At 45.5% G+C, this 25,333-nt stretch overlaps 1 protein-coding gene across 5 annotated transcripts in view; it reads right to left on the minus strand.

Moving 5' to 3' along the window:
• LOC146833904 (complement factor H-like) overlaps positions 1-25,333 on the minus strand; it is a 1,264,875-nt gene that overhangs the window by 1,049,135 nt on the left and 190,407 nt on the right. For 4 of the 5 annotated variants that reach the window (XM_085601813.1, XM_085601812.1, XM_085601811.1 and 1 more), the window contains exon 3: positions 738-914. The exons of the other annotated variant lie outside the window; for it this stretch is intronic. In XM_085601813.1, coding sequence (XP_085457939.1) covers positions 738-914 — 177 coding nt within the window. The remainder of the gene's footprint in view (positions 1-737; positions 915-25,333) is intronic. 5 annotated transcript variants of the gene reach the window in all.

Raw genomic sequence — 25,333 nt, forward strand, 5'->3', positions numbered from 1 at the left:
TTTTTGTTATCTAAGTAAAGTTTTGTTGACTACTAGTACAGCTCTTTGGATATGAAGGCTGTAAAAAATATGATAAATACATGATATATCACATTGCTTGACATAAAACAGGCTAAATATTGGTATTGGCCAATATGAGAATCACCCATATGCAATCTTACTGCTTCTTCGCAGTTTTATGTTCATTAGTTAATGAGTAATTGTTTGAGTCCAGGCCTGAACCAGAGCTTATGTGGCAATGTTTTGCTTGTGTTGTTTTTTAATTATGGCAAATAATTCCTTTATATAGTATTTTTACACATCCTTATTGAAGATAGGGAGCGTGACAAGGCTCCAGGAGTTGTGAGACAGGGATCCTATACTCCTATTACTATGTATTAATTATATCTGATTCCTCTGGTATTTCTGGATACTGCATTTCAGATGGTAGTACAGTGGTGAACCAGCTGCTGAAAGTAGTCGGGCTGATATGGAGAGAAAATGCTATTGTATTTGGTGTATTTGCAATTTGGATAACTTACAAGTAGTGAATTGCTGCTCCCTTTAAAATGTATTTTCTTCACTACAAAGTTGGAACTAATAGTGGACCTATGAAAAATGTATGTTTTCAAAGGAATCAATACATGGCTAAACAGGTTTACATTTGTCAACACCATCAGCATCTGTCTTTATGTATGTAACAGATAAATATATAGATAATAAAGAAGCATTTATGAAATAAGAATTACACTACTTACTTTCACATTTTAACGGGGGCACCCAGCCATCTATCGTGCATGTTGGTTTTCTGTCTCTGCTGTACAGAGCCACAAATCCAGGATTACAGTTCAAGTCGACTGTGTCATCCTGTTTGTATTTGTCCCGTCTTGGGAGCATTTCACCGTTGACCACATTTTGATAATAGCACTCGATTTCTAAGAAAAAGTATATGTGATTTTACTAAAGAGAAAAATAGACTAATCTCATGCTAAATGCATTTTACAAATTCCAAACAAGCAGATAGAGGTTGAGAACTGACCAGGAGACATCAGACTACAGCAGAGATTCACACAGAGGAAAGATAAAGTAAGGAGGAAAGTTCTCACATTTCTCTTAAATCAATCTAACTGCACTAGGAATGCTGAACAATTACATCTGTGCAAAACAGGCTCATATGAAACTAAGAGCGCACAAATGTTTCATTGTCAAGAGAGCTCAAGAAGCACTTGTTACTGCAACATAGTTATGCCACATAGCTCTACTTCCCAATTCAGTAGTGTTCATTTCAACATGTGCTCTATCAGAATTTACACTTATTACCGTCAAAAAGACATGCTTTAAGGTAGCATTAAATTAATAATTCTCAACAGATTTTAAGATTTTGACCTTGGCTTTAAGTGTTTCTAGGTGTAGATTCTACTGATATGTGTGTTTGATAAATTACAAAATGTAGAACGTCAATGTGTTAAAACCAGTCTGACAAAACTCCTTTTTTGGTGAATTGTCAAAGTAGGGAATTCCCATTTCCAAGGAAAACTGAAGCTGAAAACTGAAAGCTTTCGATAGCAAAAAAACAAAGTCTTAAAACTTTCCTAAAATGAAAGGACATATTTTAAGAAAGCATTTTCAAATTTGAAAAAAAAGTGAAGGGTGATGGAAGCAAAACAAGGACTGCGCAGTTCCTTTTCTAGATCTATTATGACCCAATTTAAAAGAGAAAAGGGGAAGGAGAGCCAAAGAAGACAGTCCAAAAGAACAAAAAAACGAAAAAGGTAAGTAAACAAAAGAGGGTAATGAAAAATGAGGTAAGTACACATGAGTTTGAAAAATAAGCAGTGTGAGAGGAGCATCAGCACCCCATAGACACGGGGGAGGGACAAGGGGAAAGGAGAGGTAAAAACAAATTAGTCTAAAGAAGGAAGAAATAGAAAGTCCAAGGGTGAACTTTCCCTGATGAATGAAAGAAGGGAGAAGGTTGGGGTAGATTAAAAACATGAGCAAGCAGAAAGTGAGGAGTTAAATGTAGGGGGTACAGGGAGAACGCCCCCAATTGGAAAATGTTTATATTTTTTATTAGGATCAAAAGTATAATTTGTGACACGAGTAGATTCATACTATAATAACAACATAATGCAGTCACCAGTTATATACCAGCTTCTGTTTGTTACCTTTTGTTTTTGTTATAATAACTCCACTCCTCTGCCCCCCCCCCAGCCCATGCCCACATAGCAGACCCATAAGGGAAAAGCAATACACAACATCAGTGGTGTCCTACAGTGCATCGTCTGTTAACATCACCTCATTGAGATTGATTGACCTGTATTACGTACGCACAGTTACATCATATCTGGGTGGTTAAGCAGGTACATTGTGAACGGTGACCACAAATCTTTAGGCCTAGAGGCTTCCGGTAGTTCCTCTGCATAAAAATTCGGTCGTTCCTTACAGAAAGCAAGATCTCTGACCCATTTAAACAGTGTTGGAGTAGCTCTAGCATTCCAGCACATTGTCACAGCACGCTTAGCAAATATAGTGCCAATGGCAAATATACGCCGGTTGCACGGCTTGAGTCCCTTTAGAAATCCCAGTAAGCAGCTCTCCGGTGTGCAATTAACCGTTCCTGATGTCATTTCAGTTAGTACCTGTGCCGCTCTCTTCCAGAACTGCGCTATTGCTGCACATTCCCACGCTAGATGAATACAATCCGCCCCATCCTGCCCACAGCGCGAACATCTGGCATCCGCTCTCTAGCCCAAACTTCCTCAATTGTGTTAGTGTATAGTAGACTTGGTGCACATATTTAAAATGAATAATAGGTAGATTACAGTTAGCAGTCATATTTCCAGTCAACTTACAGCAGACTTCCCAACTCTCCCAGGGCACGGGCGACGCAAGCACCGAGTTCAAATTATCTAATGCCGAAGAATCTAGGCAGTCATTTTCATGTTGAGATCCATTGTACATTCTAGTGATTAGTCTCTCACTTTTGCTGCCACTCAATAAAACCTGTAGTGCCTTTAACCCAATTGGTTTCCGCATGAAACTCGGAGTTAATGAGTGCACCGCCGCATGCAGGCTGGCATATTTAAACCCATGCATTGCTTTGTATGACCGAACCTCTTGGAAATTATTCAGCGTTTTAAACGTGCCGTTTCTGTAAATATCCCCTAGCTTGATAATCCCCACTGACTGTAGTATCTCCTGTGCCCCGCGCTCTCGTGCCACCGAGATTCCCGGGTGGCCCTGAATGGGCATATCTGAAGAGTATATGAGTAGCTCGCACTACAAGTGCTTTCCACGCCCAGACAGTACACGCAACTGAATTGATTTCCTTCCTATGGCTTCCCTTGCAGGGATATAATATTCTAGCAACCAATGGTGCGGGATGTACCGCCAAATGTCAACCACCCCCATTTGAATGGTAGGGTCAGCGTGCTCCAACTGCATCTCGGTTCCTTACCAGACCACACTAATGACAGGAGACAGGAGTGCAGCGTTTAAAAAAATGCTAAGTTAAGTTTTATTGGGACAGTAACAAATAAGTAGAGTAACTTAAGTAGAATCGTCATTTTTACCACGGCTATTCTGTTCGCCAGTGACAGCGACAAGTGTGTCCAATGTGATATTTTCTCCGTAAGGTCTGTCACTGCCTTCCCATAATCCATTTCAAGTACCGTTTCAGGGTCCCTGGGCACCCACACACCCAACTACTTCACTGGGTCCACAGCCCAAAATAATGGATAATCCATCTGGAATTGTAGCATACTGTCAGTTAATAGTAGATTTTGCCCAGTTTATTCCCAACCCCGATTGCCGTTGGAACAGGACATACTCCCGCACCAAGGTCGCTAAATGAGTAGCCGGGTCTTGCACATACAGTAGCATGTCGTCCGCATAGAGTGAAATGACTAGCGGGCGTTGTCTGAACCCTAATGCGACAACTGCATGCTTCTGTTGGAATTTACAGACCAGAGGTTCTAATGCCAGGGCAAATACCATCGGCGACATTGGGCATCACTGCTGCGTGCCCCTACAGACTGGGATTGCCTCAGTTACCCAGCCATTAACTCGCAGCCTGGCACGTGGGTTGGTGTACAACGGACTTATCCACTTTAGAAATAATGGCGGCATTTCCATACTTTGCTGCACTACAAACATATACCCCCATTGCAATGAGTCAAAAGGTTTTGGGCCATCTAGCAATACCGCCACTGCTGGGTTATCAGGCTCTAGGTGGTGAATTACCGCAAAAATTGTATGGAGATTATATACTGTAGATCATTTGGGGACAAACACCGATTGGTCAGGAAGGACCAATTTAGTCATCCGTGGTTGCAGCCAACATGCTATCATTTTTGCCTAACTTTTAGTATCTATATTTGTGAGTGACAGCAGCCTATATGAATCACATGTGTTAGCCAGTTTATCAGGCTTTAAAAGTGTGACCAACAGGGTTTCCCTGAGAGATGGGGGTAGTACTCCTGTCTCACACGCCTCGGCATACACCTTTAATAAGCTCTTCACAATAGCCTTTGTAAAATTCAGTGGGAAGCCCATCAATTCCGGTCGCCTTACATGTGGGCAAGGTCATTATAGCAGCCTTAACATACTCCACATCAAAAGGTTGGGTCAAATACTCACGTTGTCCATTCGATAACCACCCCAAAGCGACATCTCCTAGATAGTTCTCGATCTCGCCCTCCGAAGTCGTTTGCCTGGTCCCATACAATTTAGAATAAAAGGCCACAAAAATGTTACATATCTCAGGAGTAGAGTGCTGAGCAACCTCACTTTTATCTAGCAATTCTGTGATGTATTCCTGTACCCTGGGTAATGCAAATTTATGTGCCAATGAACGGCTAGGCCTACCTCCCTCGCCATAAAATCTTGCCCTGGACCGCCGGGATTTATGCAATATCTGCTGTTCCGCCGTTTCATTGTATTCCATGGCAAGCACCCTTATGTGGGCCAAATTGTCAGCTCTGGGGTTCCATTCATAGTCACGTTCCAGCTTACCAATTCTATCTTCTAGGACCTACATTCTATTACATAGGTCTTTTAACACTCCTGCTCAGGGGCCATGCACTCCCTCCTTATGGTGACCTTGAATGCCTCCCACAGGGTGCCTACACTTTCCACAGTGCCCTCATTTTCTGAGAAGAAGTTGCCAATTGCCTCCATTATTTTGGCCCGAAAAACTATATCCGTTAGGGAAGAGGGTTCCAATCGCCACTGAAATTGAGGTCTGCTACATGTCGGCACCTTTAGTGTCAACAAACACTGGGGCGTGATCAGACAACGTCCTAGCGGGATGCTCACCTGAAATGGTCCAAGGCACCGCCTCTCTCAACCCTAGCCAATGATCCAGTCAGGACAATGAACCATGTACCGCTGACACAAATGTGCCCTCCTTCCCACCTGCGTTCTGGGCCCTCCATACATATACAGGCCCTTCTGCCTCAATCAGTTCCCCCAATATCATTGCAGCTTCTTTTCCTCTCCCATCCGCATTATTAGAGCAGTCCATTCTGGAGTCGAGACCGCCCCATATTACCACCGCTGGAGGGTAGGATGCAATTCATCTCCACACATCATTAAAAAATCCAGGATCGTCAATATTGAGGCCACACGTATTAACTAGGAGTACCAACGTATCACCAAGCTTGCCCAGTGCTAAGGGAACCCTACCTTGCTCATCCACTTCAGACTTGATAAAAGTATATGGAGTCCCTTTCATAACCAAGAGCAATGTGCCCCTGGAGTATGAGGAGAAGGATGAAGCAATTCTCACTGTGGTCCAGCGGGTACCCACCTTCAATTTGTTATGTTTAGTCAAATGCACCTCCTGCAGACATGCAATCTGTACATCTTGTCTATCTAAATAGGCTAATACATTACAGATATTTTGGGGTAATTTAACCCCCGTACATTCCAAGTTATTAGCTTAATGCTATCACCCAGAACTGCCCAATCTTATGTTTGCACAGTACATTCCACAAGATATTCTGGCATGGCCAGAGCGTATAAATAGCACACATCACATCAATTCCCCCCTGAGTCTGCTATGCCCCACCCCACCCCCACAAAACCCCACCCACTTCAGCACCCCCTACTTGCTAAAGGTAACCCACAATACAAACACCAAGCAGCTAAACACCCAGTTAACACATAAGAACATTTGGGGTACTCCCATTTGGGGACACAAGAGTGCTCTCTGCCTCCCGTTGTGAATGGGAGGTGGTCAAGCTAATCCAATACCTGACAAGGCATCCACGCGCATCCAACAAGGCATATAGGATAACATCATTATACAAACTTACAATTCACGTTCTCTTTCCCTGACGACGCTCATCCCTTTTACAGTACCTACCATAACTTGTTCATATTTTAGCTATTCAAACAGCCAGTGTACATCATATAAGTCTTAAGACCCGGGGCATTGTAGTAGTTCCACATCAGCGTTTCTTTAGACTTTTCGCATGTTCCATGGCCGCTCCCACATTTGTAAATATCTTGGATTGCCCCTCCAGACCAATCTTCAAATGTGTAGGATAAAGCATGGCATATGGAATGATCTCTGCTTGCAGTAATTTCTTTGTCGGGATGAATTCTCTACTGGCAGTTTGCACTGCAGTGGTGAAGTCTGGGAAGAACACTAGATTGTTCCCTTGATGCGTAATCTGCCCCTCCTCTCGAGCAAGTCTAAGGATCATGTCCCGATCACGGTAATCCAGCAATCTCACAATTATGTGCAGAGGCGGGGCACCCAGATTTGGGCGCATTGCAAGAGAGTGGTGCTCATGTTCTACTACCAACATTGGGGATAGATTATCAGCTCCAAAAATCTCTTGCAGCAGTTTCTCAAAAAGAGCTCCATCTCACCCATGATTGTTGACACCGACAGCCCTATTTTCCTATATTATTTATTCTGGACCTCACCTCCAGGTCCTCGTTTTTAGCGCACTTTTTCCATGTTTAACGTTTTGACTGATACTGTTTGCAGGCCGTCCTCCACTGTGGAAACTCGTTTTTCCACCTCTCGAAGTCTGGCACCTTGTTTATCCAACTTGGCTGCCATATTGTTCATCCGCAGATTCAGCGAGTCGATCTTCCCATCGATAGTCTGCAAACTGTGTTGCATCTCAAGTAGTGTGGACTCCAAAGTAGGCGTGGCATCTGACAAGGTCTCCGCCTCTGAGTCCGATGCTGCATTTTGCTGTGACCCACTGACTTTCAATGTGAGGCGTGGCTGCGATTGATCTGGTTTGCCCATTTTGCACAATCTTTTGCAGCACTATCTATACTGTCTACTTATTGAATTGGGCTGCAGCAGGCACACACCACCTGTTCTTGTGTTCTTACAGTGCAGTGAGTTAGCGCACTATCTCTGAGTGAGCGCTTTTCCTTAATATGCTACAGACACTACGTCCTATCTTTCCAGCTTCCACCTCGCATGCAGCAGCTGATCCACTGCTTCGCTCTGCCAGCACACAGGTTGCGACCCGTCTCCACATGTCACTAGTGTACACTTTGTTGGGCCACTGCTATTCACTCTTGTGCCACTCAATTGGCCGCTGTTACTTCAGAGGGCCAGGGTCACCGCATGAAGTTTGGAGCCTCCGCTCTCCGCATACAACCATGCCTGTCGCTTTGCCACAGTGGTTATGGCCCCGCAGTTAGCCTCAGTGTCCCCTACTTACTTTTCGCCGCAGTCAGCCCGTCCATCGAAGGGGGTCAATAATCCGTAGCAGTTCCCTCCCCGTGAATCACAAACAGCAGTTGTAAGCCTTCATGCGTGTATCACACAATGTAGGGCTCAATCCCAAGCTCTCACCGTACTCGGCAGGCTAATATTTCCACCGGGGACGCCGCACTGACCTTCGCACCCATTCTGGCCACCTCCAATTAATCCAGGCGTCGCACAGCAAAATTTGTGTCCCCAGAGTCAGTCTCATCAGATAATCAGCAGCTCGGCAATGTCGGCCGCCGTCCTCCCCCACACGCGTCTTATCAGAGGGGGATCAGCTGCATGTGTCTGTTCTCTCTCATTTAAGCCCACAACTAGCAGCCGGTGGCCTTCTCAGAACTTGGCAGCTCGGGCCACATGTATACCTCTGCTGAATGCCTCTTTTGTCGATTCCATGATCCGCACCGCCTCATCAAGGTGGCAGCGACATGGCGTTTCCCGAGGCGTATTCTCTTCTTTTTAGTAGCCCTCCTTTTCGTTGGGCCATGGTAGCAGCATCCGATTCCCTGCTCACTCCGGTTGCAGCCTGCGGCCTTCGCGCCATCCTGAACTCCCAGCCGCGGCTTCAAAATCACCAAGTGCTTGCTCTCGAAGCTCCATTATTGCACAGCTGTCCCTCGGCCCCCCCATCTCTTTCGCCAGTTCACCTCCCAGTTATCAGGGCCAAGGGGGTCCCGGCTCACAGTTCCGTGTCCAGAGGCCTCAGCAGCGAGTCATGGCCGCCATGTTGTCCGTTCCGCGGCCTCTTCAGCTCTCTCTCGTTTCACCTTCTACAGATGTGTAACAGGGTCCACACTTGATCTGAACAGCGTCAGTGCGATTTGCAACACTTTGCCTCACCAGATGGGCCGTTCTGCCCTGCCGCGGTACAGGATGTTGGCCGGATTGCTGACTCGACTGGCAGAGCTGCACTAAGGCACAGCCATCTTGCCATGCACCCTTTAGCGCCCCCCTAATTGCAAAATGATTAGAGGGGGATTTAAAAAGAAATGGAGAAAAACAAACTGAATTTAAGAATTTTCATCAAGAAGAACATTTACTAGTTTGTTTTTATCCACATGGTGAATGCCTTTCATGAAGAACCATTTGTGGAAACTGATTCAACCAAAATGGTTCATCAGAACCAGTTTTTGCAGGTTTTTTTCATCTGAAACATATGGAACTGTGGCTTCAAAGTACTTTGGACAAATCTTTGTGTTTGGTCTCAGACCATGGGGCATATTTACATGTAAATGACACAGAGCAGTGCAGCATGTAATTTTGCTGTTCCAAGGGCGTCATTTTCAAAACGCTGGGGTGCACTGTATTAACAAGAATGCAGCATATCACTGTGCTCGTCCCTGCGCCGGAGCTAAAAAAGCTGTCTAGCACCAATGCGGGCACCCTCGCACAAAGATGCAAGGTTGCCTGCTTTGCAGGGGTGATTACGGCTGTGCAGGAAGTGACACCTTCCTTCACACATTTTAACAGGAGCACCCAGCCATCTATCGTACATGTTGGCTTTCTGCCTTAGCTGTACAGAGACACAAATTCAAGACGACAGTTCAAGTCAACTGTGTCATCCTGTTTGTTTTTGTCCCCTCTTGGCAGCATTTCAACGTTGACCACATTTTGATAATACCACTCGATTTCTAAGAAAAGGTATATGTGATTTTAATATATAGAGCAAAAGAAACTAATCTCAAGATAAATGCATTTTGCTAATTCAGAACAGGCAGATAGAGGTTGAGAACTGACCAGGAGACATCAGACTACAGCAGAGATTCACACAAAGGAAAGATAAAGTAAGGAGGAAAGTTCTCATTTTTCTCTTAAATCAATCTAACTGCAATAGGAATGCTGAACAAATGATGAAAGGGTGCCTGCTTTGCAGGGAGGATTACGGTTGTGCAGGAAGGGACACCTACATTCACAAAAACAATCATTAATGATGTTTTGCTCCTTCAGTGTGTGCTGCACAATGCAGCACACATAGAAAGAGCAAAAAACGAGGAGAAATTAAAGTATTTATCCTCGTTGCTTCACATTAACACCTCCTTTTGAAAGGCGTTTGCTTTTGGTGCTGCCTCAGATTTACAGATCTTTGTAAATCTGGAGCAGTGTAAAAAAGCCTTTGGTGTCGCTGGGAACACCCACAGCAACACCCATTGCATGCCCACGAAAACTGTGTTGCAGAGGGCCATATTTACAAGGCTGGATTAAACCATGCAGAGTGGATTAGCGCAACCTTTTAAATATGGGCTTGCATAGAGCGCCACCGGAGCGCCAAAAAAAGTGACGCCCCAGTGTTGCTAGTGCCCTGTAAATATGCGCCCCTGTGTGAGAAATCTGCATCAGAGAGCAATTAGAAGTTTCAATTCTGACAACTTTTGAATCTCCGAGTCCTAACCTGAGTCCCCCATACTGTGCACCCCCGTATGTGGGACTTTTAGCATTTGACTCAGGGTAGGGAGGCAGAGAAGTTCAACAGTGATGCAGGATAGCTACATGGATTATTGAAATGATAACAGCATGCATGTGAGTTTTACCAATTGCCACAGTAAAAATCATATTTACTATTTGGATGTATGGCTGTACATTGCAAACAATAAAATAAAAATAAAAAATAGAAAAGATAACTCCACTAACAGCTTACTTAGAGCTGGCAGTGCCCATCCCCGATCTGTCATCCCAGGCATTCCTTGCGGTGAGATGATACGACTAAGAAGGAACTGGAGTATGGAACAGGATTTTGTGGAATGTTTGGATGATTTGAAACAGAGGTTACGGGACCGTGTATACCCTGAATCACTCTTAGAAAAGAATCTCTAAGATTAAGAGAACGTATATTTTGAAAACGAAAGAGAAAGCCCATTGAACGTGTAGCATTGTTTACTACTTATAATCAACACCATAACCATATCTACAAAATTCTACAGAAGAATTGGGATCTATTATAAGGTGTACCAGGATTGACTAATGTAATTATGGACAAACCCCTAGTTACATATAAAAGATTAAAAACAAAATAACGAGGAAGTACTTAAAACCCCAAAGGAGTATTCAAACAGGTTCTACCTGGTTAACCCAACCCAAAGGTTTCTAGACCTTTGATGGTTCTATTGTATGTGAGAATGGCTGTAAACTTAAGGAATTCCAATACAACACATAAAAGAAATATCGAATTGATCAGTTCATCAATTGTAATAGTACTTTTGTGATGTATGTCATAATTTGTAATTGCAGTAAAATCTATATTGGTAGTACCATCAGAGCTCTCAAAATGAGAATACAGGAACATAGGAGATCAGTAAAAAACCTGATGCATTTGACTACGAATAAAGAATTAGTGGAAAAAGAGATTTCAAGACTCCTTGTGCAATACCTTTTGGATTTCGGGGATCTTGAGAAATTTTTTATAATTTACAAATGTATTATGTATAACTGCATGCTCCTTTTCATGTTCTGATTATTTGGAGTGAAGTTTTTCTCTCTTTTATTTGTGACTTCTAAGCGGTGGGGTCACAGGAAGTTGAGCATTATCAATTTATATATTTATGAGAATTATTATACTAGTGCAGCCTACATTTCCTACACTGCTGTTCTTACAACTCTAGATGTTGTGAGCTAGAAATTCAGATTTCAGGAATGCAGCATTTAACACTCAATAAATAAATATCCAGTCAGTGTATTCTTTTTTAAAACGAAAAGTATTTACATGCACAATGAAATACTACACACAAAATTATAAATATGCAAAAAACACTCACTAATAGAATTAAATGCAGATAACAGTGGTAAGTCAAGACTAGCCCCGATAGGTTTGAAGCATCTTTAACAGATTGTGGACCAGCAGATCACAACCCCTAAAACCACAATACCTCCATACATGCCATTAAGTATTCATGCATCTTTGTTACATTTAAATATTAAGTACACTTCAAGGCTCTTACAAAAATATTTTACCTTTCACTATTGAAAAAGGAAGTTTCTATTTTAACACAGTTTCAATAAGGAACATTTCTTACTGAACATTGTGAGTATTTAATTGAAACACCATGGGCTGTTTCACACAAAGTGCCCCGAGGGCGCAAAGTTTTTTGGCCAGCTTCGGGCACCCCTGGGTCACTTTTGTATTACAAAAGGGACCACAGACGCTTGGGCTGTCCCTTCTCTAATACGGAATGCTCTGGCACACATACAGCGCCAGCGTAATGATCAGAGGGCATTCTCCCAATTGCATGGGCGTGTGGTCCCATGCAAGTGAGGGAATGGCTTTGCCTCTGCACCTGTGTTGTATTATAGACAAGGGCTCAGTGGCAAAGAAGCTGACAGGGAGCATACTGACAGTGTGCCATCTAAAACATGGCGCACTGTCAGTGCGTCCCCTGATAACCACCGTGTGGTTGGAGAAAGTGGATCCTATGGACCCCCAAGTCATTACCTTTGAGTGGGTGCAGTCACTAACTGCACCAGCCTGCAAGGGGATCTCTAATATCCTTTAAAAGTGCAGGCATGTTGCCGCCTGCACAGCCAAACACAGAGAGGCTACTTCAATGTCACTCTATTTTTAACCTGAACATGCAGCCCCTATATAATCTATGTAATAGGGTGCACTTTCCCTGTTTGTACCAGATCCACCTCATGACAAGGGCCTTGTCACTGATAAACTCAGAGCTTGGTGCTTCATTTTTAAGCCCTGAACTGCCCATGCCAAAGTGCCCTTTAGTGACACTCGTCAAATAGTGGGGTGGGAGCAGCAACTGTCAATGACCCCATCCCACTCTGTGACGAGTGATGGACTGGCACCTCCTCTCATTAGCTGACCCACGAGGGGCCAATGAGAAGAGGCGGCAGTCCCAATCATACAGGAACTTCAAAGGATTCCATCCCGCTACCTGAGATCACCGCTGTGGCCTGGTAAGCTTTTCTCTTTTTTCTAATGTTTAGTGCATGGGTGTACGTGTGTATGAATGAATGTATGTATATAGTGTGTGCATGCTGCTGTGAATATATGTGTGTACATGTGCATGTGAATGATGGTTGTATGTGTGTGTACTTGTGAATGCATACATGTGAGTAAATATGTATGTAGCTGGGTGAGTGTGAGTATGTATGTGTGTGTATGTGAAGCCCACCCGCCTACTTAAATTACGGCCCAAAGCTGACTGAATGTTGTTTTCTTTACACCAAGCACAACCTTTGCTGCTACTGCTGTAAGACCAGAAATATTTACTTTTTCTCTTTGTGTGGTCTTTTTCAGCAACTTTTGAATCACTCTGTGGTTGTTTATTTTCCAATCGGTGAACCTGTCCTGGTGGGGCAACTGCCCACATTTACATGGTGACCAGGTGATTTGACAGAGTCGTATGGTCGCTTCTGTCATCCAGCAGTAGAAGCAGCATTCAAACCATTGCTGGGCATTGAAGATGCTTCCTCCTATTCCCCTGCAAAATGCTGGGAGTGGCAGTGAGCAGAAACAACACTTCAGGGGCCTATTCATAAAGGTAAACATACATGTACATATTGACATACATCTATATTTACTACTCCACCTAGTTATAACTCAACGCTTTTATTGCTATTAACCAAATCTGAGGATAGATTTATACTTAGGTGTAGACTTGCATGTTTCCATCTGTAAGCTTGTATATAGCATTTCATAATACATGAGTACTACTGTTGTACTACTTATATACTATAAAATGTGGTTTGGGTATAGGCCCCTGAGTGTCTGGTGGGCCCAGTTCCTTACATAGCCAATCCTGACAGTTCTGGGTGCTCCCCAAGCAAAGGCAACAACAGTCCTCATTCTAAAATGTGGACAATGGAGGTCACAGTTTAAAATCCACATCTATTAAAAGCTTGTAGTGGTTGACACTCCATTAGGAAGATTCACCCCTAGCCGAATTCCAAAACTAGAGTTCGAAAAGGAAAATAATTGGGTTTCTTCGAGTGTCAACATCTGCTTTCCTATGCAATGGAATGTCCTGTCCTTTTATAAAGCATTCAAGGCTTAGCTTTGCTTTCAATTTATCTTTTTCTTTAGGTCCCACATTGTTGTTTGTTTGGCTCATTGACCTGATTATAGATGTGGCATGAATACAACAATTTAATAAATAAAATATATTACTGTGTAGGAGAGTAGGATCTGCGTCACATGGTTACTAGGGGTGGGCGGAATTTGCGAAATTCACTTTCGCAAATTATCGCGAAAATGTCACAAATCTCCGCAAACACGTGGAAATATCGCGAAGATGCGGAAGTTTTTTTCCCGCCCGTTCGCGATATTTTCTGCATGGTTGCGGGTCGCCAACTTACCCCTGCGGTTGCGGCCATCTTGTTTTCAGTTGTCTCGCGGTGTATGATCGCGAGAAGAAAGACGTGATCGCGCGACGCATGATGTCACTGCGGACGCGAACTGTCACGAGACAGCGCAAATGGCTAAAACAATACAACATCTCATGGAGAATGCGACCGGATCGGGAAAACTTGTCGGCGAACGCGGGGATTTAGGTAAGGCGATCGCTCGCGCGTCAGAATGTATTATTTTACAGCGCGAGCAAGAAACAAATTATCGCAAAGCTGCGGAATGCGGAAATTTTGACATTTCCGCGCTCTCCGCGATACGCAAAAATCGCAATTTCCGCAAACGGAACGGAAATTTTGCCCAGGCCTAATGGTTACCCCCACTTTTTGCTGCTGTAACACTGTTTTCCGACTTTAGTCTGGCTGGGACCCTGCTATTCAGTGCCCCAGCCTAGCTGTTTCCTCTGTAAAATTATTCCATGTACCCTAGGTACATACCAGATTGGATCCTGGGGTGCCCTTATAAGTCCCTAGTATATGGTATACTATGTACCAAGGGCATAGGTACCCCAGAGGCCTACCAGGGGCTGAAGCATGTGTTATGCCACTTCTGGAAAGCCCTCCAAAATGATACCACAGGTCTGCTACTGAAGCCTGGGTAAGGTGGTGCATGCACCCCTTACAGAGATATAGGTTCACTATATCTCACCTATCAATGCACATAGGAACCTATCAGTCACCCCTATGGCAGGTCTTATCAATCCTGAAGGCAGGGTGCTTGGTTATATGTGAGAGGGTGCCCAGGCATGAGCTGAGCCCCTCTGCAGCCTTCGGAATCTCTTCACCGGGGTTGTCTGTGATGCAGCCTGACCATATACTCTTAAGTGCATTATAACCCAACGGTAAATGCTAACTTTGGACTGGCTGCACGGAAGCATATTGTGTTTGGTGTCAAACACCTTTGAATCATACCCCCACACCAGTAACTGGTGTGGTAGTATGATCCCACCCTTCTAGAGGGAGAGACATGACAGCACCGGTATACCCCGTACCAACTTAAAAGAGCCCTGGCATCACAAAATGGATGCTGCAGCCACAGACACTGGTCTGGCCTCCTGCTGCTTACCGAAACTCCAGCAGGGGAGGCCTGGACAATAGGTTTCCTGTCACAGGGAGGTGTACCCATCTCCCAGACAGGCTGATGTGTATCGGGGCTGGTTGGGAGCACTCCCAGAGTGCTTTGAAGTCCTGCACTGGGGGCACATTTGGTGTTCCTGTGCATAGTCCAGCTCAAACCGGTTCAGGGGCTACCAGCCCCTGCTCTGATGCAAAACTGGACAAAGGAAATGGGTGTAGCCACCCCTCTTTCCAAAACCTCCCATAGGTGGGTCCCTTGAGTTAGTCCAACCCCTTTCTAAGGTATAAGTAAGGAACCCCTGGCAACAGGACTTTAGATATCGCTGGATGAAACTCTGCAACTGAATCCTGGAACTGCGACGCTCTACTCAAGACTAGAGAACTGAAGAAATCTCCCTTGGGGTCAAGGAGTGACTCCCCTGCTTGGCAGGCACCAACGAAGCAATTGCCGGTTTGCATCTCTGAAGCTCCCGCTGGACTCCGAAGCATCTGCAGCATAGGAAGAGGATTTCCAGACTTCTCAGAGGCCTACCCGAGTCCCCAGCAAAGCTGAGACCCGCAGCCCTGGTGAGTAACGTGGAACCGGAACTCCTGGTCACCGTGCACATTTGCAAGTGCATTGACTTCTCGACGTCTCTTGAAGTTGTGCTTTGGGTTATATGTAGCCCAAGCACCTTCTGCACTGAAGATTGTGGGCCTACACTCCACGAGTGTTCAGTGAGCCTGCTTCTTGCATTTCCGCTTGAAGCTCCTTTGTGATCCCTGGTCCGTTGACTGGTGGGTCCCTGTGAAGGCAACTTTGATTTTCTTTGGGCTTCCCTGGTTGCTCCAGACGTGCCCTGACTCCCCACTGCGTGGTGAGTCCCTCAGACCTTGCTGGTCTGCACCGAAGCATCTTTCTCCTTTCTGCGTGGGTTGCTGTTGCCAAGGCTTGTTGTGTCCAATCCGAGCACCGACACTGCAGCACTCGACATCCTTTGTGAGACAGCTCAAATCCATCTCCTGGTTGTCCTCGATGCCTCCTGGTCCTCGTGGCTGAAGAGTCAAGCTTCACCTTCTTCACCTGAAATCACCCGACATTGGTGGGAATTCACCTATCGTGCCTCTGGTCACTGGCTAGTGACCCAGACTCTGTCCCCTCTGCTTTCAGGTTCTTCCGAACTCCGATCCAGGCTTAGATCTCTTCAGACCCTTCGCATCTTCCTGGCAGCAGCACTTCCTTGCCAGCTCCCATTGAAAAGAACGACGCGACCCAACACCATTTGACACCTATGCACCCGGCTTCCCTGGGTGAGGTAACTCGAGTACTCCGGTGCTCCGGTGGGTGTTGAACCTAGAACTGTCTAAGTCTGGTTTGGTCCTAGCTCATCTCTAAGTGTCCCTAATCTTTAAAAATCTAACCGTGACTTTCCCCATAGACGCTGATGGGAGCTTGCGGCTGTGTTCTCACACTGCACATGGCCCCCGTGGGTCCCCTGTGTCACTACCTTGGGTGGTTCCTTGGGGTCCCAGCGATTCTACAGGCTCTAGGCCTTGTGTTAAGTCGTGGTTCTTATACCACTAATTTAGTATATGGTTTGGCTCACCCCTAGGGCCTAATGTGTATTTGTGCTATTTTACTGTAATATTTGAAGTGTAACTTATGTGTTTTGACCTCTAGCCTCATAAAGAGACTAGTAGGATGTGTTTAAAAATAAATACATATATTTTATATATATACCTGGTGTGGTTGCCTTTCATTTAGCCATTCAAGAGATTATAGACTGGTAAAACAAGCTGCTTTACATTCCTTCAAGACTTAGCCTGAAGGCTGCTCTCCATAGCTACCACTAGGATAGCTTTCAATAAATGTATTCTTTAATCTAATCATCAATAAGGGTTGTGTGGACTGGTGCAAGGTGCCCACTATAACTAGTGGTCAGCATATACCAGGCCAACTTCTCACATACTGACTGATGGAAAGACTCCTAAGCAGACTATCAGCATGTGTTGGATCAAAAGTAAAATGGTACTTTCAATCCCAAAAATCGCCACGATTATACTGTATCCGTTAATTCATTATGGTGTGGAGTACTCCATTATTAAATATGGAATCTGTTTGTGCTTTTGCTATAATACAAATTATCAAGTTACAAAAGTGAGCATATGGACTTATATTTTTCCATTGGCATAGTATATGAACCATCAAAAGAGGGCATTGAAGTGCTTGCCACCACATAAACTAGTGAATTACAGCAAGAATAGATTTTCAGTTTCATAAAACAAAACATGCTTTGATTCACTCTGAAATAAAGAGTGCACCATATATATTTACTCTCAAGTTTGGCAATGATGTACCACTGAAAGGGAGGTGGTTCTAACTTTAGGGGTACATATGAGCTCTTTGATGGTTGGCCTCAAGGATATACTTTGTGTGTGCCACAGAAACATTTTGTTCTGATATACTGGTATTTCTGAGTACAGTACCTTTTGTGTCAAGGATCTCTGCCCGAGTGCGGACATAAAGATAGTACTCAGAAACGCCCATTGTGAATTCCCAAAGTCATAAAATTAGATGTTTGGTCTAAGTTTAGACCAAATGTTTACCTTTGTGAATCGGGTCCCACATATTTATCCAGTGCAATTTTAGCACAGTATGAATGAAGTATTCTCTTTAGGTGCTTTTGTCGCCATGTTCACTGCTGAGCTGAAAATCCAACAAATTGCCCTATTTTCATGATGCCTGTTAGAAATAGGGGGTGTCTAGTTGGCAGAGGTAGGTACCTTTGACCAAATAGGGACCCTTGCTTCTAGTCAGGGTAAGGGGGAAACACACTGTTGATAACCCCTGCTCACCCCCTTGGTAGCTTGGCACGAGTAGACAGGCGTATCCCCAAGGCAATGTGTAAAGTATTTGCACCAACACCTACAGTAACACAGTGACACACCACAAATGGACACCACACAGGTTATTTATAAAAATATAAATATCCTTATCTGATTAGGCAAGACCAAAACGACATAAATCCGACATACATAATATTAATCTTCCCTTAGAAATGTTCTTTGGACTGTTCTTTGTAAAGACAACTCAGTAGTTTCTGCACTCCTCGTGAAAATTTAATAAAAATATCACCACTTGGTTCTCCGATGTTAATTACAGGGTCTAACCCCTTAAACGTGCCCAGCAAGAAGTGTCACACACCACGGCCCCTGGTACCGCCGCTAACACCTGTGCGAGTACGGGACGGCTGACGCAGTCCCCAACAACCGATTTAATCCGTAGGACACAGGGAACTGTCCTCAGAGCTCTGCCAGAGCAGGCAGTCACCGGAGCAGGCCCTCAGCAGCAAGGCCGCTCTCGCAGACCCGTACCCCGCCCGCAGACCTCCCACCAATACAGTCTTGGGCGCAGGCTTCGATTGCTGACTGGAGCCTTTTCCTGTGGCAGTGACATCTCAGCTGTGGTTCGTGCTTGGGCCGCTTCCTGGGGCGGAGATTCTTCTTCTTGTCGACACTGCACAGGGGGACCGGGGTGATCTTCTCCCGACTCGAGCGCGGTTTCCCCGTGACGCGGGGGTGATGTCCTGCTGGGCGGCTTCCTGATCCTTTGGTTATGCGTCTCAGGAGAAGCCCCGGTTGCAAAGCAATGCCTCGTGGCCGGGGATCGCAGCATGGCTCACCTCTCCTACCACAGCGGCTTCACTGATAGTACACCCGCCGCACTTCGATGATTCCGCTGAAGGGCACGGTGCTAAATGGATTAGGGGCACCACAGGCACATGGTGTGGTGAAGCGCTGGCTCCACGGAGCTCGTCAATGCAGGCAGGGCCTGGTGCAGACGTAGGCACGCAACGTTGAGGTTGGGTAACCTTGTAATCTCCAAATAATGCGACACGCTTTCCAGAGAACACCAGCTGGAGGCGGAGACACGCTTACAGCTTTGTAGGGACGATCTTGGGAAAAGGCGATCTGGGGAACTTTGATGTGCCTGAGTTCCCACAACAGGAGGCCAGCTCTCCTCAGGCCCTTGGAGACTCTTGTCTTCAGAAGAACAAAGCACACAGCACAGTTCCTCTTCAAGTAGGGGGACACAGCACACAGCAGCAAGTCCCTTAATCCTCTTCCTCAGCAAAAACAGCAACTGCAGGTCAACCCCCATACACACAGCAATGGCAGCCCTTTTCCTCAGTCTTCTTCAGCTGTTTTCTTCGGCAGGGATTCCTTCTTGATCACGAAGTTTCCTAGTCTAAAGTTCAGGGGTTTCAGCTCTGATATTTATACCCCAAAAGTCTTTGTTCTTCATGTGTGAGGGGTCCTGGACCCAGTCCAAACCAGTTCTGTGTGCACTCCGCCAGTGCACATCTTCTTCCTTTGTGGTTGTGGGCCAGGGCCATCAGACGCACTGCAGGAGGTGGAGCCAGCATTGTGGAAGGCAGGCACAGCCCTATTCAGGCCCAGGTGTTACTCCTCCTACCTCTCCAAATGCAGATAGGTCTATTCAGCTTAGTGCTGGCTCACCCAGCCTCCTGGAGCCACCCCAGCCCATGTCACTCACAAACCAGACAGTCAATTCACAAACAGGCAGAGGCACACAGAAAGGTTGAACAAGAAAATAGCCACTTTCTAAAAGTGCTATTTCCAAACACTTAATTTAAAAACCATCCTCCCTAAAAGATGTGGTATTAAATTCTGACTTCAGGGATACCAGAATCCAATTTTCTATTTTGCTGCTATAGGAAGATATGCAGGTATACATGTTACACAGCATTCCCCATTCTGTCCTATGGGCATGATAGCCTTTCAATAGTGAAAAACTAAATTGGCAGTATTTCACTATCTATCAGGACATATTACCCACACTAGTACATGTCCTTCCTTTTACATACACTGCACCCTGCCCAGGGGTGTACCTTGGGCCTACCACAGGGGTGTCCTATGTGTAAGAAAAAGGGAAGGGTCAGGCCTGGCAAGTGTGGACAGTGGCCAGGTCAATATGGCAGTTAAGAAACTGCACACAGGCACTGCGGTGGAGGCCTGAGACACCATCTAAGGGCTACCCTTGTGGGTGGCACAACCAGTGCTGCAGGCCCACTGGTAGCATTTGAATCCCCAGCCCTGGCGCACTCAGTGCACTTTACTAGGGACCTACTGATGAAACAAATATGCCAATCATGGATAACCAATCACAATTAAAATTTAACCAGGGAGCACTTGCAGTTTGGCACTCATCAGCAGTGGCAAAGTGCCCAAAGCATCTAAACCAGCAAAAACGAAATCCAGCACAGTGTCAAAAATACAGGAGGTAGAGGCAAAAAGTCAGGTGAAACCACACCAAGGATGCCAGGTCTAACAATGCCCAAGTCCTATACATTAAAATAATCTACGTGAGATCTAGGAATGACTCTTGGGGAAGTTCCCATGTCTTTTTCAAACAAAACAATACTACAATCTTTGCAGTTATTTGACATAGCGCTTTTAATTATCTGCTACCATATTTCATTGGTGCTCAATCATACCTGAACAATTTAAAGAGACCCTTAAGGTTTTCACCTTTTTAATGTTCTTATATTAACGTTAATCTACATAAAAGAACAGTGGGATGATGGAACCTTAGCAGACCTACTAACATGAGGCCTATTCTGTCAACCTTTAAAGTCATCCAGACTGTATCCATCCAATGCTGCATTGCTGAATAAGGTACTAAAGAGGGAGGCAGCCTCTTTGGGACAAAGGCGAGTGAAGTGGAAGAACAATTGCATATTGTGAAAAAGTGGATTATTAGTTGGGGTGGGTGTTAGTCCACCACAAATGTCACTGTTCTTGTTAGGTCCACTAAAGGTTTCAGTAATTTTTAGCTGAACTCAACCCCTAGTAGCTATGGCACAGAGCAGACAGGCTTAACTTAAGAAAATGTGTAAACTATTTCAAAGTACCAAAACATAGAAAAAGTCAAAAACGTAACACAAAAAACCCACTCCAATTTATTGATCTGGTGGTTTACTTGACAAATGTGTCCACTGTAGTTGCTTGGGTTCTATCGCATGGTCACAGGTTCAAATCCCAGTGGGTCCACTCAGCCTGTCTTCCTTCTGAGGTTGATAATATGAGTACCATTGAGTTGGGTAACAAAATACATCTGTTATTTAGCACCAAGATAACCTTGGGTAAACATGCACTTTACAAATACTTATGTTATGTACCAGGTTACGCTGAACCAAGACAATGGTAAGGTTTAAGGCTTACCTCGATATCCTGTGGGTTAGATACGAGACTCAGGCAGGTCCTGGTTTAAAAGTATGTTTGGACTTAGAAAAGTTTCAAGAATGGAATGCTGGCTGGATCCGAAGCAGGGCTCGATAATGGCAGGTTGTTGTAGAGTGGGTCCCTGGGGCAGTCATCATTGAATGTGGGAAAGTTGTAAGAGGGCAGAGTCCACAGTCCATGCCCAGGAAGCCTTCAACCTCGATCAGCTTTGGCTTGGTGTCGCTCTCTGTGATGCCCACTATGTTTAGACTTTAAAACGTTTCTGGAAGTCATAATTTCTTCAGTGGGGCAAGCCAGCTATTGGTTTCAACCAGCAATTCAAAGTTGACTGCTTCGGCTACAGGACTGTCTCGGTCTCCCACCTGTTCTTCAGGGAAAATGTTAGCAAAAGGTTTCGGAGTCTCAGTTTTTGCAGTAACACCAGTCAAGCATGCCAGGACCTCAGGAACAGCATTTAGTGGTCAGGACTCACTCCAAGAAGAAGCCACCAGCAGGGACCAGGGCAGGTCCAGTTAGAACTGGTTAGGAGGGCTTGTCTGGAAAGTGAGCTTTTTGCAGCTTCTTTGTCCTTGTAGCTTAATTGAAGGTCAGCCAAATCTTTGTCCTGAATACAAATGGGAGCAAGTTTAGCACTTAGGGTTTTCCTCATAGGTCACAACAGCAGGAACCCATCCTTCTGTCTTCCACGGGTCCAGCAGTGCACTGAAGATGGCACTGGGGGTGCCACATTTATGCCCGTTGCCAGATTGTGGGTGAAGGAAACTCCTGGGCACTACCTAAGTAATGAGGTAAAAGTTCCCGGGAGGCCCCTACCCATTTTTGCTGCACTCCCTGTGTGTTTTACTGCAAACTATTCCACAGTACCCCTCTTTCACTAAAACCAATATGGCAGAATCTATCTTCCCCTGTGCAGAGCTCACAGTGCCCACCCAAAGGTGTGGCTATAATATTAGGCAAAACCTCCCTTGTGGTCACTCCAAACCAGTTCTGGGGTAGCCTCCTGTTCTGCTTGGGTTTTCGGATCAGATAGAACCCGCTCATCAGAGCCTCACTAACCCAGCCAGAACGTTACCCCCCTCCTCGTCCCTAGGGCCTGTTTTACAATAGGTAACCACATATATATATATACCACCTAAGGACAGGGAATTCCTACTATACATACCAAGACCTCTTATAATCGGCGGCCTCGCGATCCCATACGAATCCAGACCTCTCTACCCAGACGGCAGTCTTAGCACAAGTGGCGGCCTCGCGATCCCATACGAATCCAGACCTCTCTACCCAGACGGCAGTATCAGCACAATCGGCGGCCTCGTGATCCCATACGGATCCAGACCTCTCTACCCAGACGGCAGTATCAGCACAATCGGCGGCCTCGCGATCCCATACGAATCCAGACCTCTCTACCCAGACGGCAGTCTTAGCACAAGTGGCGGCCTCGCGATCCCATACGAATCCAGACCTCTCTACCCAGACGGCAGTATCAGCACAATCGGCGGCCTCGCGATCCCATACGGATCCAGACCTCTCTACCCAGACGGCAGTATCAGCACAATCGGCGGCCTCGCGATCCCATACGAATCCAGACCTCTCTACCCAGACGGCAGTCTTAGCATAAGTGGCGGCCTCGCGATCCCATACGAATCCAGACCTCTCTACCCAGACGGCAGTATCAGCACAATCGGCGGCCTCGCGATCCCATACGGATCCAGACCTCTCTACCCAGACGGCAGTATCAGCACAATCGGCGGCCTCGCGATCCCATACGGATCCAGACCTCTCTACCCAGACGGCAGTATCAGCACAATCGGCGGCCTCGCGATCCCATACGAATCCAGACCTCTCTACCCAGACGGCAGTCTTAGCACAAGTGGCGGCCTCGCGATCCCATACAAATCCAGACCTCTCTACCCAGACGGCAGTATCAGCACAATCGGCGGCCTCGCGATCCCATACGGATCCAGACCTCTCTACCCAGACGGCAGTATCAGCACAATCGGCGGCCTCGCGATCCCATACGGATCCAGACCTCTCTACCCAGACGGCAGTATCAGCACAATCGGCGGCCTCGCGATCCCATACGGATCCAGACCTCTACCCAGACGGCAGTCTCAGCACAAGTTCATCCTATGATCACCATAACATACAGGAAGGGAATCAGTCTCACTATTCATCAGATCACACAAGGATTGCCAGTTCAGGCATAGCCTGTTCTCCGGTTCGAGGGGCTCCTCTCTCCCTTATTCAGTTACCACTTACCTGATCAGGGTTAACATCTGTTCAAGTAGCCGCAGCTGACTAGAAAAATAGGCTACCCTCTCATACAAGAACACGCAGCATCTGTTGGTTCACTACAAACTGGGTACTTTATTACTCATTACATACGCAATCACATAACATTACAATATAACACATAACCTGCAAAGAAAAGTGAAAGATTAAGTTGTACACTCTAATAAGAAAGGGGTCGACATCACCTTAGTAGTGTGTAGCCTGCACTCAATGGTCATCTAGGTTCCCTTCTCGTCTGTGCCTCGGCTCGCCTGGAAGTCACACCTCCGCAGTCACGGATCTGTTCCCTTCACCCTTCTCCGAGTCACTGGGACCTCTTCCTTATCGGCTACTCTCTCCTCTCTGGCTATTCTGCTAGGAGAGTATCTGTCTCTCGGTTTTTCTCCGCCTTCAAGATGGCGTCTGTCTTCCCTGGAATAAGTAGTAGCTTTACTGCTAACGGCTAGATGCCGCCTACGGACTGAACATGTAACTGCCTCAGACTTTCACTAATATAGAGGTGCGTTTCCTCATGGAAAATTCCGGCCCGTAACCTGCCGCCCACCAAATTCTTGTACCTCCCCGTACCAAGGACACTTTCCCAGCCGGCCGGCCTGATGTAGTGTCTTCGGCATGAAGAAAAATACAATCCTTCGATAAGGGCCGGCCTGAACCGGTTCTCTCCAAGCGAATAACACCTCATAACTAAAACATTACATTTGACCTAGAAGCATCCCAAGCTGCCGGAGCAGAAAGAAAGATGGAGTCTCTCCCGTTTGAGGCCTACCAGGCCTGAATTCAGCACGGCTCCATGAAATACCCTCACTACAGGACAGGTTATCCCTAATACTAACGAATCTATCCCCTAGGCTATGTGTGCAAGCCCTGATCTATGGGGAAGAGCACAGGAGCATGTCGAAGTGCCTAGTAAATAGGCTCCATTCACTACTCTAACCCTTAGACTTGAATGGTAAGAGACTGAAGTCACATTCAATCACCTCTCAACACAAGAAGGCCGGGAAAATCGAGCAGAACATTTCACCCTTGACTTCAGTCTATTATACATTCATTAAACAGAACTAACATCTGTGGAAGAATAATATGAAACCAAACTAACTGATCTATGTCTAGTACCAGGTGTGCAGAATTGAAGTAGTGAAGGAATACACTGAATAAAGCAACAGATAGAAATCAAAATGCCGATAGTAACCAGAATACCTCCTACTATCTGACGTAACATATGCAAATCAGGTAACCAATTAAAGAGCCAGTCAAACCAGCCCTGGTCAATGTGTTTTCTAACTTCTTCTGTCAAGTCATGTAGTTTATCAATGTGAGCTTGAATGGATTTTGTATGATCAGACAAGTTAAAACAACAAAGACCCTCAAAATCAGAACAATCGTGTCCATGTTTAAGCAAAAGATAATCAATGGCCGCTCGATTTTGCAAGATAGCTCTACGTTCACCCTGGGCGTCTAATAGCATGTCAGACAGGACTGTAGAAGTATGATTAATGGATTTCACCATCCAGCAGGCCATTTTCCCAATAGATTTGGCATTATAAACTGCCAAAGCAGGAACACCAATAATTGAAATAGCCAGGCTAAGGTATTCAGACTTGGAATATAAATGCAAAGATGAGTCACAATCCTCCTGTAACCTCA

The sequence above is a fragment of the Triturus cristatus genome, chromosome 4_2 (assembly GCF_964204655.1).
Source record: "Triturus cristatus chromosome 4_2, aTriCri1.1, whole genome shotgun sequence".
NCBI classification, from domain to species: domain Eukaryota; kingdom Metazoa; phylum Chordata; class Amphibia; order Caudata; family Salamandridae; genus Triturus; species Triturus cristatus.